Source organism: Berghia stephanieae, chromosome 13, assembly GCF_034508935.2.
Source record: "Berghia stephanieae isolate SIO BIC M18660-M18661 chromosome 13, UCSD_Bste_1.3, whole genome shotgun sequence".
Lineage (NCBI taxonomy): Eukaryota > Metazoa > Mollusca > Gastropoda > Nudibranchia > Aeolidiidae > Berghia > Berghia stephanieae.
Genome location: NC_088372.1, coordinates 16,141,534 through 16,159,391, shown reverse-complemented (window position 1 = coordinate 16,159,391; position 17,858 = coordinate 16,141,534). Strand labels below are relative to the sequence as shown.

At 34.5% G+C, this 17,858-nt stretch overlaps 1 protein-coding gene across 7 annotated transcripts in view; it reads left to right on the top strand.

Moving 5' to 3' along the window:
* Positions 1–17,139, top strand: part of LOC144959307 (glycoprotein 3-alpha-L-fucosyltransferase A-like) — a 31,954-nt gene extending 14,815 nt beyond the window's left edge. The window contains exons 1-4 of one of the 7 annotated variants that reach the window (XM_078891855.1): positions 6,118–6,230; positions 6,908–7,065; positions 7,411–7,772; positions 10,981–17,139. In XM_078891855.1, coding sequence (XP_078747981.1) covers positions 6,180–6,230; positions 6,908–7,065; positions 7,411–7,772; positions 10,981–11,840 — 1,431 coding nt within the window. In that variant the 5' untranslated portion in view covers positions 6,118–6,179 and the 3' untranslated portion in view covers positions 11,841–17,139. Of the gene's footprint in view, positions 1–3,989; positions 4,286–6,117; positions 6,231–6,272; positions 6,530–6,907; positions 7,773–10,980 lie in introns of those variants that run through there. The other 6 variants (XM_078891850.1, XM_078891849.1, XM_078891852.1 and 3 more) reach the window with 6 other exon arrangements.
* The last annotated feature ends 719 nt before the right edge of the window (positions 17,140–17,858 follow it).

Below are 17,858 nucleotides of genomic sequence, written 5' to 3'. Positions count from 1 at the left end.
GGTGATGATGATGATGATGATGATGATGATGATGATGATGATGATGATGATGATGATGATGATGATGATGATGATAATGATGATGATGATGATGATGATGATAATAATAAAATTTATTATCAAAAAAGATATTTGTAAAACCGCAAACGGCCGGTAAAGGGGTAAACCATACTATTCGGATTTGTATCTATTGGACTTCTGTCTCTAATACATTTGATCCATTTTATGCTTTGGTATCACAGTGGACGGATTTTAATGATTCTATTTATATGGCTTTTGACAAATGTGATATTTTAATTACCCCTGTTATTAAATAACGGTTTGGTGCAAGAGAATTAAGCTAGGTCTACAATCGACATTTGCATATAATTTGCAGTTATGACATCCGAACCCATTAATGGGTCAAGTTTAACATTGTTTTAATGGACAATATTTTGCGTCATTTTTTTTTTTTTAGATTTCCATTACAGCCATGAGACCATAAGGAACTGGGTTATTAGACCTGCAAATAAGTGCATGTTTTGCATACATAAGTGCATACATAACAAACTAATTAATTTTAAAAGGAATATATTATCATAAAAGCCCTCATAAAAAGACACATTAAAAAAAAAAAACAAAAAAAAAACAAGACACAAACAATTCAAAATTTTAAAAAACAAAGGTTTTCAAAATAAAAACAAACCATATCTTTAAAAATAAGAGGCGTTTTTTTAATTCAGAAAAAAAAGTATAAACGAAGCAAACTGCATTTTGGGAAAAACAAAACAAAACAAAACAAAAACAAAAACAAAAAAAATCATTCATTCATTTCATTCATTTATCCCATGATCTGATGATCATTGGGGATACACGGGAGGATACATTCTTCTCTATTGTTGGCCTTCTCCAAGAGTTCTTCCATCTTCATTCCGGTACATTTCTTGATATTGTCCATCCGAACTTTTCTTTGTCTTCCTTCCTCTTCTTCTTCCTCCTCCAACACCGTTCTGCACAAACCTTCATGCGTCACAGTGTGGCCAAACCATGACAGTTTCCTTCCTCTAACTGTGGTGATGAGGGGTTCCTGTTGTGCTGTACGATCTTGTACGTCTTCCACTAGTACGTCGTTATTGGTTCTGTGTTCTGTATACTTCATCCGCAGGAGTTTTTTCAAAAGCAGAGATGCTGCGCTCTAATTCCGCAGTCAATACTCCCCGGCAAAAAAAATAAAAAAATAAAAAAAATAAAAAAAAAGCAAAGATACAACATACCACATAGTATAAATCAATGCAACTTTAAAGAATAGACACATAGAAAACCACGCCTCTCGGACAGTCGTCATAATGTAAACAATAGCAGTGATTGGTAAACACAGGTTTTACTGTCAATGGTATGTCTATAAGTAAAATACCCACAGTTCTACTACTTAATCAAAAGAATCAACACCACAGAAAACTCTGTGCAAACCTAAACGTTTATAATCTAATCGAGAAAACCGTGTGGTAACTTAGTCACCCATTTGACGATGTGAAAACAATAACAATGACCAGAGAGAGAAAGAGGTCAATTTCATTCATATTATTGTTTATAAACAAAAAGCCATGCTTGTCCGAACATAGGGAGGTGTGTCACATACTCTATGTTTTGATTGGTTAAATATCTACTGGTTAATTGTATTTTTACCATCACGATTTTAAAATCCAGAAATTGAGAGAAAATGCCCCAATAAAGTTTGTATAATATTTATGGAGTCTTATCATTTCTGTTGAAAATAATGCCTCGTCAGAAACCTGAACGTTTGTGGTATATGTTTAAATATAATATTCACCTTTGCTGTCTGCCAGATCAAGTTTACCAACCCACAAAATTATGTGTAATTTTTCAAGTCTACATTCTTACAAAGAGAATTTAGTTGGTGATGACTAATTATACATCTTGAAATGAACACAAAAGAGCTGAGTGACTTTACTTCATTCATTCCATATCGACGTGTATATATATGCAGGTCTGACATCCGAACCCACTTATGGGCCTAGTTTTATATTTTTGTAATTGACAATATCTTGCGTCATTTTTTAAGATTTCCATTACAACAATGATCCCATAAGGAATTGGGTTATCTGACCTGCAAATAAGTGCACGTCGTTCCATTATATCCTTCTATAGAATGAACGAAGTTGATCCAGTTTTCATTATGGTTTTTATACACCAAGATAGCTGATTAATTCTCACTAATTCTATCAATCAGACCACAGATCGTATGAAGTTGACGTCACTCAGGTCTTTTTTATTGTTTTTAGCCGGGCATTTTTATGAGTACCGTGATTCTTACTAAACTATAGATAGAATGCGCTTGGCCAAGGAGTTCACAACATTGCCATCCGGAAGTATAACGGACCAACACACAAACTCTGTGTAACCATGAACTTTTATAGTCTGGTTAATACAGTTGAGTGAGAACAACTCACAAACGCGGATGGCAAAAGCAATAACAAAGGCCCGAGTGACGTCATCTGCATACTATCTATAGTCAGATTAATATATAGATATTCGAAGATGACGTCACTTAGGCCTTTGTTATTGTTTTTGCCATCCGCGTTTGTGAGTTGTTCTCACTAAACTGTATTAACCAGACTATAAAAGTTGATGGTTACACAGAGTTTGTGTGTTGGTCCGTTATACTTCCGGATGGCAATGTTGTGAACTCCTTGGCCAAGCGCATTCTATCTATAGTTTAGTAAGAATCACGGTACTCATAAAAATGCCCGGCTAAAAACAATAACAAAGAGCTGAGTGACGAATACACGTGTTCCCAACCCACCCTTGATAGTAATTAACCAGTAGATTTTTGACCAATCAAAACATGAAATTTGTGACACACCCTCATACGTACTCGGACAAAAATAGTTTGTTGTTTATAAACAATATCGTGAATGAAATCGACCTCTCTCTGATTACTGTTATTGTCAGTGCCGTCAAATTGATGACTTGTTGTCACACGATTTTCTCGATCAGATTATTAACGTTTAAATTTACACATAGTTTTCTGTGTTGGTTATAGATAGTTCGAAGATGACGTCATTCATGTCTTTGTTATTGTTTTTTGCCATCCGGGTTTATGAGTAATGCTCACTGAACTCTATTAACCTGACTATAAACGTTCATGGATACACACAGTTTTGTGTGTTGATCCGTTATATTTCCGGATGGCAATGCTATGAGCTTCTATAGATAGTATGCGCTTGGCTAAGAAGCTCATAACATTGCCATCCGGAAGTATAACGGACCAACACACAAAACTGAGTGTATCCATGAACGTTTATAGTCGGGTTAATACAGTTCAGTGAGCATTACTCATAAATGCGGATGGCAAAAAACAATAACAAAGACCTGAGTGACGTCATCTGCATACTATATATATTGACCAAGCGGTGGAACAGTGGGTATTTCAGTTAGACACATACCATCGATAGAAAAACCTGTGTAGTTTACCGCGTCTACCAATCACTGCCATTGTTTACAATATGACGATTGTCCGAGAGGCGTGGTTAATCTAGGTCTGTTAGGAAAACCTATCCACGTGTGACTGGTATCTTATTGTTGTGGCTTATAATATTCATTTATGAAAGGGAGCGATCTATAGATAGAATGCGCTTGGCCAAGGAGTTCACAACATTGCCATCCGGAAGTATTACGGACCAACACACAAACTCTGTGTAACCATGAACTTTTATAGTCTGGTTAATACAGTTTAGTGAGAATAACTCACAAACGCGGATGGCAAAAACAATAACAAAGGCCTGAGTGACGTCATCTGCATACTATCTATATTAACTTTCCATGTGCTCGAGGTCATTGGACACATTGCAAAATATGCTCAAAGTGACCCAAATAGTGAAAAGTGTTCATACCTTTTTAATATCTAACATCACGATTGGTCATTTTATTCAGCTTGACACGTATGTACATTTACAACTTTCATAAACAAAGCAGCATGTTTGCATTTGTTAAGATTAAGCCAATCATTGGACAGAAACAAATCATGTGATTGATGACCTGGTTGGACGAAAACCTGAATATAGATCGCTCCCATTGTGTGTTTTTGTGAGTGTTGTTCACACTTAGAAACCATTCTGCCATAAAATACTAGTGATTACATGATGTATTATCCTCATAATCGAGTTGGGCATTACTGAGGGACACTAATCTGTGACAAGCGCATCTCCCCTAAAAAAGCATTTTATTGTGGCGTAGGAATATTTGGTCTCATATGAAAATGGTTTCGACTACAAGACGACTAAAGGTAAACGCGGAACGTATTTCCTTCTTTTGTGTGTGTGAGTGTATGTGTGTGTGTGTATATATATATATATATATATATATATATATATATATAATATATTATAATATATATATATATAGCATATAGCGCAACGTTTACTAAATTTGCAAACAGCGCTAAGAAAACGTTTCCAAGAAATCAGTAACATCTTAAAATGTCGTTGCAATTCTTTGAAATAGACACAACTATGTAACGTCGTCATCATCATCATCATCATCATCATCATCATCATCATCATCATCATCATTATCATAATCATCGTCATCATCATCATCATCATCATCATCGTCGTCATCATCATCATCATCATCATCATCATCATCATCATCATCATCATCATCACCACCACCACCCCACCACCATTCTGCCAATTAGGCCCTAGATTTTCTCAAAAGTCTTCTCGAAGTTTGTTTCTGAAAAGTTAGCAAATTTGTATCAACATTAAGTTATTTTGAAAAATCTACAAAAATTCTGAAGATTCAATTATGAAAAATTATACTTAAAGTAACAATTCATCACAAAAAAATAGCAGAATAATCTTCATGAAGTTTATAAAAAGCTCAACCAAAGTTGATATTTTGCCCTCAATTTTTCAACATTAGTAAATAATAACTGTTTAGTTTTTGTTATTCAACCCCGAGAAACTGACCATAAAATAAAAGATATAATTTCTTTCATAATCTTTCGAAATATATAAATATTGATGTCTTTTTGTATCTCAATTGTTATAAAATTGCCCTTAAATGTGACCCTTCGTCTCAAAACGGTATAAAGTCGGGGTTGGTTAAGACGTTGAAAATTGAATTTATAGCCAGAAATATCAGACTTGAGTTGAGTTTGTATGTTTTATTGAGGAGAATGGATACCATATTTTAGGGTGCTGATGCCAACAATTTATAATTTTGACCAGTTTTAACATTAACTTCGGCTTTTTAGCATCTGGTTCGTTCCGACATAATACCGTTTTCAGACGATGGGTCACAAATAGGTTATATTCTAGAGCTGTAACGATTATCCACTCATAACCGGTTATCCTCGGATAAAACACAGACGTGTGCTCAACGGATAAAACAGAGCATTCAATGAATTCTCAATTTTATTCGTGCAACAAATAATCATCAAGAACAGCGTTGCCAGGTTTCTTTGCAAAAATCCCGCCAACTTTATGCCAGAAATCCGCCAAAACCCGCCAACTTTATCCTACCTCACCTGCGATATTAGCCCAAAATCGGCCGAATAATCCGCCATTTGATTTAAACACTCATAATCAACAATAGTGTATTGTCACAGAATAAAAATTTACTCACCTTTTTACAACTTTTTCCTTTTTAAAAGCATGAAGATTCGGAGTTTCGATTTTGTTTGAACGGGATTAGACTGTCGAATATTGTTTTCACCTTTGGTTAATCTGAATTAGGTTGTGTAATATAGATCTAGACCAACAGTACTCACAGTACGTGCTCCTAAATGTCACTTTAAAGGGGGGGGGGGAAGAAATAATTATACTTGATTGTTATACTTTTACCTTTTTAAAGGGTATACAAATCATCAAAAATCCGCCAAAAAAATCCGCCATCCGCCACGCGATGATAAACATCTGCCAATTTGGCGGAAAATCCGCCAACCTGGCAACACTGATTATGAATGAATCACTGAATCCCTGATCCTCTGATCACTCAGTTTACTGCGTGAGGTCGCGTTGCTCCGTGTGATGACGTAGACCTCGACGGTGTTGGCGACACGGATGGCGTTGCGGCAGAGTCATCAAATAGTTATCTTTTATTAAGCTTAATATTTTGAAAAATAAAAAAAAATTAGAAAACCACTGATTATACGATCGTATTTCCATATATCTATGTGTATTACTTTGAAGAATTTCAAGTTGGCATTTCCCCAACTCTCACTCGTATTATAATTATTATTATCATATCCCAATGATAGTCTATGCTTTTAGCCGTTCCTATATTATTAGCTACTTCTTCCTCTTCGCCTTCAAGTACCAAGTCTGTGCCAGACATCGGTGATCATGGAACGCCATTCATCTCTCTGATCAGATAACCTCAGAAAACTAATATTACTCTTCTCTTTCTTTGTCACCCAGCTGTTCAAACTATTCACATATTTTTTTCTTGATCTACCTTTACTCTTTTTACCTTCTATCTTTCCTGTGAGAGCAAGATGTTCAATACATTTATGTCGATTTAGGTGCCCTAAAATTGCATTTGTCTTTTTCTTATTGTACGAATTAGTAACCTTTTAGCTCCAGCAGCTTGCTCTAATACTTCTTCATTAGTTTTCTTCTCTGTCCACGAGATTCTTAACATCCTTCTAAGGAACCACATTTCTGCTGCCTCCAGTTTCTTTCTAATGTCTTCTGTAATTGTCCATCTTACACAGCCATATTAGCTACTATTACTAGATTATTCGATGAGTACCCGTTTATCCGCGGATAATTTTGATGATCATTCGTTTATACGTAGGCCAGTAAATGTACGGATATGATCCAAGTTTCTAAAATACACGCGATTATATTCTACATAGTATTTACTCATCTCTCTCTCTCTTTTTTATTATTCCTTTCAGGTATATCTTCGAGGCAAGATGAAAACCAGTACATTTTTCAAATTGGCCGCTGGTATCTTGGTGACGCTTTCCGGGCTCCGGGTGATAACGAACAATTTTGACAACAGCAACGTGAAGGCATCTCTTTTATCAAAGGGGAGAGAAATCAGAAACAGCAGGTTAGGCAAAATCTTCTTAGCCAAACAAGCACAAGAAAATATCAACGATAATGGAAATTCAGGCATTTTAAAATCTGATAATAGAATTCGGGTGAATAACAAGTTGAAAAAAATTTTGGTTTTTGGCTTCGATAAGGTGAATAATATCAATTCGAATCAGTCAATATTGATACAAAGTAGGAGCGATCTTAGTTTGGAAGAAAAGATTCGTGGAGTTAAAGTGGACGATTCTTCAATGAAAAAGACCATAAAATCTATTTTAACACAACATATAAATGATAAAAATAGCAAGGAAAACAAATTGGACAGAACTAAACTCAAATCTTTATCAAAAAACGTTTTCAGTTCTGGTTTTGGGCTCCAATCTGTGAAAAGCGATACCGGAGAAAACATGTGGATCGAAAACGGAGTGATCTATCGCCCGATAAAAAAAGAGAGCCCGACAATGATGGAGAAACACCCGGCTCCGAGGCTGACTAACTACGAGCCATTTGTCCCATTCAACGAAACACTGTTTTTCACCGGATCTAAAACAGCAGCAGCGGAGTCGTTGAGAAGAAAAAAGAAAATAATTTTGTGGTACACCCCAGCCCGTTACACTCCCCCGATGCCAGAATTGGAACCGATGAGGTTTTGTCCTGAATTCCCGTGTTCTGTGACGACGAACAACAAATATTTCAATGAGAGTTCATTGGTTATTTTCAATGGTAAGACTGACATTTATAATCAATTTTGTGACACATCCCTTTCAAACGGGTTTATGTTGTTTTTTTGTTTTGTTTTGTTTATCTTGTTGTTTTTGTTTTTGTTTTTGATTTTTAAAGGAAGTGATTTTAACCCTCTCCTATCTAACCAATTATGAGGAAAATCGTCACATTCATGTTGCGATTCAATAAAAACTTTCTTATTCAGATTTTTGTTTTGCCCATCACAAAATTGGGGTCCCGATAGCTCAGTTGGTAGAGCACTCGCTTCACAATCAAAGGGACCGAGATCGATCCAGGGTGCAGTCGAGATTTTTTCTGACCCCCTGTCCACCCAGCAGTGATTGGGTACTGGGTCTGTTATATCTGGCGAAAAGTTCATTGCGTCCTGTCCAAAGTGTACCAAGCAATTGCTATTGTCCGTTTCACGCTATAGAAACCGAGATAGACTCTGGCTCCATGGGCCTTATGGCTCTGAATGACTACATCACAAAATTTGAAGAACAAAATCTTTGTTAGAGACATTAGGACGCAATGCTGATTTGTAAAGCTTGTTTTGTTCCAAAAAATTATGTACCGTATGTCCTTATTGCTGTTGATGAGTTCAGTGTAAGGTAATCCATTTTTAAGTTGCGTAGGTATGGCATTTCGGGAACAATCCAGAAAATGATCGGTGAGGAGACATTTAAAGTAGAGGTGACGGAAAATTTATATCTAGTTTAAGTTCTTGTCGCTTAAAAAAAAGCAAACTAGGATTTATTACTGAATTATTATTAATATTATTACTATTATATATATATATATATATATATATATATATATATATATATATATATATATATATATATATATATATCCTTTTCTTTAAAAAAAATAGCCTTATGGAGAACACTGTGCCATTTGAGTCAATAAAAAAAAAGTATACGGCGCACAACTCTACTGAAAGATTTGAAAATTAGAAATATACTTTTTACAGTTAGATAAACAGATAACTTGATTCGTTTTATAATTTCAAGTCAGTTTGAAAGTTCGTTGAATCAAACATATATCATAAAAAATATACCGACGACACTAACACTCTCAAAAATAACCAATCGACATGAATATGTCAAGAATCATATAAAATATATATATATATATATTATTATATATAAATATGTGTTATTAACACTTATTGAAAATAAAGATTGATGCCAACTTAATAATTTTAAGGATTTTGAAGTGTTATTAATCCTTGTGCGGGTAAATTGTTGGTTTAAAAAGTTAACTATAGCTAGCTACTACAATTTTTATCTGCTAAAAATAACGAATTTTAACATTTTCAAGTAGGCAGGTCTGTTTAAGTATTAAGATATTTCATATCGATTTCCTTTGTTATGTTTAATCACAAAAGATGATCAATGGTATTGTTTACTTTACGGATTTGTCCCTATCCATATTGTTATGTTTAATGACGAAAGATAATCGATGGTAATATTTGCTTTACAGATTTACCTATCCATTTGCACAGTTTGTGTACCATTTTTTAAAACTACAATTTACATTATGTGGGCATTATGGGTCCTTCACTGTTATAGAATGAATATCAATATTTCTAGTATTTTTAAACGCATAATATTAACAGCAACTCGTAATAATTGTTAACAACTGTTATTCTACAATCAGAATTTATGCATAGTGTTTAAGGTATGTGATATTTTGCGTCAAACTATTGCGTACATGTCCTTTTTATAGACCCAATAATAGGACGTGTACATATAGGTAGGTCTAAAAGGTACCGAGTTCAACCGCAGCCATGATAAAGCTACCTATAGCCTGACACTGTAACCCAAAAAGACTGGCAATTTGACATCATTTTTTGGTCAGTGTCAGGCTATAAGTTAACGATAGCTACGGTTCAACTACCCGTCGCGCTGTGTGACCTTGAGCAAGTCACCCCGGCCTAGTTCACTTTTCGGCGCTACGCTACTATTGAAACCTGGTTTATTCCAGTTTTCTCTTGGAATAGGCCCAACAGAAGAATTTCCCCTCGGTGATGAATAAAGGGAATAATATCTTTTAAATATCTATTGAAAACAATATCACTCTCTTAAGGCCCAATTAGACGTACAGACTTTTCGTACACGGTCCGACGAACATCGATGAGACGCGGTGGATATGTGGATTCCGTGAATCGACTTATGTCGATGAGATAAGTTCCGTTTAGACGTACAGTTAATTACTCCGGGTCGGATCTGGGAAAAGACACACACACACACACACACACACACACACACACACACATATATATATATATATATATATATATATATATATATATATACCAACCACCACCATCACACCACCGCCATATACATGCCACACAGACACGTGAACACAAACATATGAGTGAACTTCACCTCTCAATAGTAGTTTGTATTACGATTGGATTTCAGTGAAATCTAATCACCCACGGTGATCCGTCAACACGAAGACAGGAAAATATCAGGCGGCTCCTAATTTCAGGAGTTGGGCGGACATCCGACGGACGAGATTGAAAATCCTCGTTTACATGCTTAGTTTTCATGAGTTTTGGTCAATTATCCATAATTTGTAGAAATCCGTCGGATCGTGTACGAAAGGTCTGTACGTCTTAATGGGTAATTATACATTGCGAAAGCAATGTGCTAAAATGAAACTGCTGCTTCTCTATTCAATATATTTTCCCATCCCAAAGTGACTGTTATATTATAACTACTTACTGTTGTTCCCCCTTGGTAGGTCCACTTTTCAAAAGAAATATGTTACTTCATTCTTGAGCTTTTATACAGCACAAATCGACTAAACCTGATCAAAGCGATTTAAAAGGTGTCCTTAGCCAACAGCAACACCTACACCTGAGTACGAAGAGATAATGTGAGGAAAGAGCGTTTTCCAAGGACTCAACTATGCGCCGCCCAAAGTCGGACTCGAATTCAGTAACTTCCGATCCTTTTATAACTCCGCTCTTATGTTTATATTACTAAATTAAAAGTTTGATAAAATAAGTGTAAATCATCGTTATATATGACACATACCACAAGACCACACAGCGCATATTTCGGTTATTAGTCCATTTTATTTACTAAACTATATAAAAAAAGCTCTCAATTTCTTACTGCTTAACATTATGTCATTATAAAGTACATAATTTTAAAAAGTCTTGTGTTTAATTTTTACCGATCTTTTTCAGGACAAATTGTAGGTGCGAAGCCACCAGCTCGAGCATACCCTAATCAACTATTCATGTTCCATAACCAGGAACCACCAATCAACATTTTCTTCAAAAACAGCAAGTTCCATAACAAGGAATGGTTGAACGTTTTTAACTGGACAATGACCTACCGGGCCGATTCGACCATCCCATCTTACTATGGTCTGGTCCGTAAACACCCAAATCCACCCAGGAAGGACTATTATAAAATCCTTTCAAAAAAGAACGGTACGGTTGCGTGGATGGTGAGTCATTGCGGATCCCCGAGCAAGCGGGACGAATACGTCAAAGAGCTCCAGAAATATATGAACGTAGATATATACGGAGCTTGCGGCAGCTTCAAATGCGAGAGGGGAAATGATGAAAAATGTAATACAGAAATAGCTATAAAATATAAATTTTACTTGGCTTTTGAAAACGGATTATGCCACGATTATATTAGTGAGAAATTTTTTCGATTCATGCCTCTTGATATCATAACGGTGTCCCGGGCCATAAAGGGTGACCTTGACCGCCATGCTGCTCCAGGAGGGTTCGTTGACACCACCCTGTACTCCTCCCCTAAAGAACTGGCCGAATATCTTACATATCTGGATAAGAATGATGAGGAATACATCAAAATTCTTAAAGAAAAAGACAGATATATTTATATGTTCGAAGACTATGCAATAAGAGATTCAGACAGAGCGATCAAGTATATTCATTATCATTATGAAGCGGTGCCCTTTTGTGAGACCTGTCAAAAACTATGGAATCTGAAAGACAATGAATCAGATAGAATAAACAATATACAGGAATGGTTTGATCAAAAAGCGTGCATAGAACCTGATGATATATAATTGTGTCTTGAAGTAAAATGTTTGATTACGCATGACTTTCTTTTCCTTTTAAACGACACACATTAGAACAGGCAATTGTGCGAAAATATCAAATTAAGAAACTAGGGAACAGGCACCGGTGTAAGATAAATATCTGAACAAGTGTGTATGAAAGGTGCCAGACAAAGCAATAAAGAAAAATACAAGCAAAAACCTCAACTACTTCGAGGTAGACTGATTTTTTGGGATGGTTTTTTTTCTTGTTTTTTTCTGGAACCTTTCTATCATACACACTTGTTAAGATCTTTAATTGTGCGAAACCGAGGTGTACATATATGCAAATAAGTGCACGTAGGGCAAAACCATTGTTTCTAACTAAAAGAAAGGATGGGACAGTTTTATGGAACATGTGGTATACACACCTATTTTGCTCAAAGCAGTGGTCTCTCAGAGCGAATGAGTCCTGAAGTTTTACCCGATTTCTAGTCAATCAAACGGGTAGTTAATATTGATTGCCACCTTAGTTAGAACGCTGGGTTATTAAAATAAAGAGTAGAAAGATAAAAAAAAAGAAGCCGAAGAAAGAAAAAAGAACCGCCAAAGTGGACGTTTTCACCTATCCAATCAGTGCTCACTCGTAGATGTACAGAGGGGTCTCTTCCTACATGTCTGGTGTCAGCGTTGTTTGAAGCCTCTTGTAAAGCATTTTGAGCATATTTATCTATCTTATCTTACTAAAGGCTGAAGATAGGAATTAATCTTCAAATGCCTTATGCAATAGATTATGATTACAAAATCTCATATAGCTTGCATTGTATCATTCACAGACAGTTTTACACAACTTTAAATTGAATGTAAGGAAATATAATATATCAATACGGTAATGTAAAAGTCGAAAATTACTATCATAGAATATTGGTTATTGAAAATTGGTCTTGATCGAATGAATCATAAATGTAAAAAGTTCATAGTATAATGAAATATTAATGACAAAGGTAATCATGAAAGTCACCACGATAATAATCATACATAAGTATCTGATAAATCATCATGATTTAACATTATTTTAGATGTCATGCATCTTACTTGTCAACAATTAATTTACAAACCAGTCTACAAAATCATGATAGTAATGGAAACAATTATATCCACGTGACAATTTAAAGTTATAAAGATAAATAAATAAATGGATAAATAATTGAATAAAAAACAGACAAATAAACGAATAGATAACTAAAGAAATAAATGATAAAATTTCAAAATCAAATTGAAATAAGAAATGAATCAATTAATTAGTCTTTTTTTGGGTAAAAAAAATAAAATAAAACATATTAGTAATACTTAAATATTTGAGCCGTTTACTCCATATCAACTAAGATTTTAAACTGATTTAAAGAACATTAATTTTTTGTGTTAAAACAGAGACTATTCCATGTTTTCAAATACGTATAAGAAATGAGTTCTGTCTTATTTTTGCCTGAAATCTTGCCTCTGGTATACACAATCTTGGAAAATTCAAACAAAATTGATGGATTTATACCATTTATATTATGTATTATCTTGTACAGCTGAAATAAGTCTCCTCTAATTCTTCTGTATTTGGGACTAGGTAGATCGAGGAATGTTAAACATTCGTCATATGGCATTCTCTCAACCCCCGGGAGGCCATTTTGTTGCTCGTCTTTGAATATTTTCAAGACCTATTATTGACTGCCTTAGATATATTGTTCTCGAAACATTGTTTCCTATCCAAGAACAGGTCTTATAATAGTTTTAAATAACGAAAGAAACATGTTGTTATACAAATCTATTGATCTATGTTTCATATATTTTTTGAATAGTTTTTGTTTCTTATTTATCATGTGGTTAACTGCTTTAGTCATTCAAATTTACCTTTACCGATGTTCCATGTCGGACACGACGTTGGAGATCATGGTTCGCCAGCTCTCTCTCTCATCTGCGAGTTTCGCACATTGATTTATGGGGCTTCCTACGTACGCTGCGACATTTCCGAGCCACCTTGTCCAAGTCATCCAAATAGGTACAAACAATTCTTCTAAATTTTCTCAATCAACAATCTCCATTTCACATCTAGCTACATGCTTCATAATTACCATTGTGATTAATTATCAAAATAATATCTTTTCTTCTTACAACAAGCATGTTTGGGTAAACTAATAGAGATAGAAAGTAGATCATGGATGGTCACTTTTACAGATTGGCGGAACGTGGTCAATATTCTCATTCCAACTATCATCGTTAACAAGAAGTAAACTTAAAAAAACAATACTTATCTGATTATGTCTGTGTTTTGATTGTCTTGTCATTATACCCCATGATACGGCTATGCGGTCTAATGGTATGACACTCGCTTTCGGATCGGAAGGTCATGGGTTCGAGCCTCGCTCGGCGCATAGTTGAGTCCTTGGAAAAGGCTTTTTAACCATATTCTCTCACCGTACTCAGGTGTAAAATGAGTACTTGGTCGTTAACAGCGTTGTCTCTATCCGAAAAAATATTGTGATATCGCCTAACAGGCGTCATGTCTCGTCCTACATAATAAGTGTTGCTGTTGGCCGGGGACCCCTTGTAAAGCGCTTTGAGCACGTTTAGTGGATATAAAAAAGCTCAATTTAGGAAATACTGACAATCGGTTTTGAGTTTTGACCCGGTGGGAAGAAGATTTTCAAATCTCACTTTACTCTGAGCAAAGTTGAATCCTTTCAAAAGTTTCTTCAGTCACATTATCTCACCATACTCAGGTGAAAAATGACTATCTGGCCGGTGACAACATAAACATTGTTTTTGTCGAAAAGAATTCATAGAATGAATCTCCAAACAGGTATCTTCCCACAATTTCAAACATTTTCATTATTGTTGTTGACTTGAATACTCTTATAAATAGGTTTGAACGATTTTAGTCGATGTTGAACAAATTCAGAGTTCATGCTATTTTTGTTTTGGTTTCATCTACAAGGCTTGGATACTCTTATAACTAGATTTGAACGATTTTAGTGGATGTTGAACAAATTCAGAGTTCATGCTTTTTTTGTTTGTTGGTTTCATCTACATGGCTTGGATACACTTATAAATAGGTTTGAACGATTTTAGTGGATGTTGAACAAATTCAGAGTTCATGCTTTTTTTGTTTGTTGGTTTCATCTACATGGCTTGGATACATTTATAAATAGGTTTGAACGATTTTAGTGAATGTTGAACAAATTCAGAGTTCATGCTTTTTTTGTTTGTTGGTTTCATCTACATGGTTTGGATACATTTATAAATAGGTTTGAACGATTTTAGTGGATGTTGAACAAATTCAGAGTTCATGCTTTTTTTGTTTGTTGGTTTCATCTACATGGCTTGGATACATTTATAAATAGGTTTGAACGATTTTAGTGAATGTTGAACAAATTCAGAGTTCATGCTTTTTTTGTTTGTTGGTTTCATCTACATGGCATGAATACATTTATAAATAGGTTTGAACGATTTTAGTGGATATTGAACATATTCAGAGTTCATGCTTTTTTTGTTTGTTGGTTTCATCTACATGGCATGAATACATTTATAAATAGGTTTGAACGATTTTAGTGGATATTGAACATATTCAGAGTTCATGCCCTTTTCATTTATTTAGTTATTATTTTGGCTTCATCTACATTATATTTTATTTTGTAGTTCTCTTTGTTAATGTTGTTGTTGTTGTTTTTTTTTTTTTCTTCTTTATAAAAATTAATAGACACACAATGGGTGATTAAAAAAACAACATGTCTAATGAGTTGATCTGAATGAAAGTATTTTCATGAGTTGTCTGAAGCCTACATTGTGTATTTCTTTCTAAGTTTCCAAACATTTGTTTTTGGGATTCTTTGTGTGTGTGTGTGTGTGTGTGTGTGTGTTTGTGTGTTTGTGTGTGTGCATATTTGTTTGTGTGCGAGTTGTATTCATTTGATTCCAACATGATACCAGACTGGACCCAAATATTGGACTGAAGCAGGAGAATGAGAGAGAGAGAGAGGGAGAGAGAGAGAGAGAGAGAGAGAGAGAGAGAGAGAGAGAGAGAGAGAGAGAGAGAGAGAGAGAGAGACAGACGGACAGACATCGAGACAGAAACACACATAAAGAGGAGAGAGAGAGAAAGAGAGAGAGAGATAGAGAGAGATAAAGAGAGGGAGAGTGTGTATGTGTGTGTGTTTATATATGTATGCGAAAGAGTGTGTGTGTGTGTGTGTTTATGTGTGTGTGTGTGTCTGGGAGAGAGATAGAGAGAGAGAGCGAGAGGAGTGAGAGACATAAACAGAGAATGAGAGAAGGAAAGATGATGTTTCTGTATTTGTCTTTTTAACAAGTGTGTTATGATTTCAAAATTAATCTCGACAAGACACATTTCGGTGCTTGAATCATTTTCCACGGTTATTTTACATGTTTTTGGAGATCACTTTTAAATCTGTATAATAAAGATGTTATTATTAAAACCAAAATATTGATATGCTGTGATGTTTCCATTAGGTAATTTAAAAAATCATACTCATACAAAATAATAAAGAAAAATAAATTACCATTATAAATTTTAAAACCAAAATAAATGTAATTTTAGTTATTATAAAGGGAAATAATCCATTTATTTTCAAACTTATTAGCAATACAGTTTTGAAGGGGCAGTTAGGGCATTTTCTAAAAAAGAAAATAAGGCGGTTTTAATCATTCTGTATCGTCATTATAAGTTTTTAAAATACCCCAGAATTTTTGGTGAAAAATATAAATTATCTGTGTTGATACCTGTTTTGTGACCTAATTTGGGGGGTCTGGTATAAAAGAAATATAACAATCTTGTGGCAAACTCCCACAAAAACTAATGAAGGAATGACCTCCACATTCTTCCCTCTTATCAATATTGTAGCAAAGTGTGTCACCATAGAGAGATTTTACAGCTTTAGCTTATGGAATTTTTATTAAAACATTTACAAAGTTGATAATCAATATTATAAATTTCTATTTTGGATTATAATTCAAATTACACATACCTTATAAAAAATCTCTTTGTAGCGACATAATACATTATCTTTGTGATAACTATGGAGATTTTCAGACAATTTCATTGAATAGATTCTGAGAAACGTTTGACAAAGTATCCCATACCCTTAGAAAAATTACATATTGAGAAAATATCAAAATAGCGTTTCGTTTTTCACACTTTTCTGACTACCTGTACCCTTTTCAACTGTGTCTTTCGTGCCTTTGTAGTATCTTTTAAGAAGTTGGATTTCAATAGTATTATTTCTAAGATAATAAAATATCGTTTTCCAACAAAATCTCAAAATCAATTTTTTGACGGATTTTCAAAATAGTTAGACCCAAACCACTCCTTTATCGCGTCATTGTCAAAGGTGTTAGTTTAATTTAATCTCCACTTAAGTTTTCTATTTAACAGAAGTAAAAATTTTAATGTGGCCCGAGGCCATCGAAATTATAAAATAAGCTTACATGCATAATCTAATGCAAATCCTCACAAAGGTATGAGAAAAATATTAGTGAAAACCAGCAATATATAACGAATTGAAATGATAAGAATAGTCCAAATTTACAAAATGCGATGCATCATACAACAGTTGGTGTATGGCATGTATGTATGTATCATTGCATCAAATGTATCATTTTCAACCTTGGAACAAAAAAACATATAAAAATTCCAAAAAATCGTACTAAATCCTTTGAAATCTTATCCACGTATTCTGGTCCTAAAATAGTACTAAAACACGCGAAATCGTACAGGTTGGCAGGTCTAACATACATCCATGCATAAATACATACATACATACATACATACATACATACATACATACATACATACATACATACATACATACATACATACATACATACATACATACATACATACATACATACATACATGCATACATATATTATACGCATATGCATACATATATACGTATATGCATGCATGCATATATACTTTTACAACTCCTCCTCCTCCTCTTACTACTACTACTACTACTACTACTACTACTACTACTACTA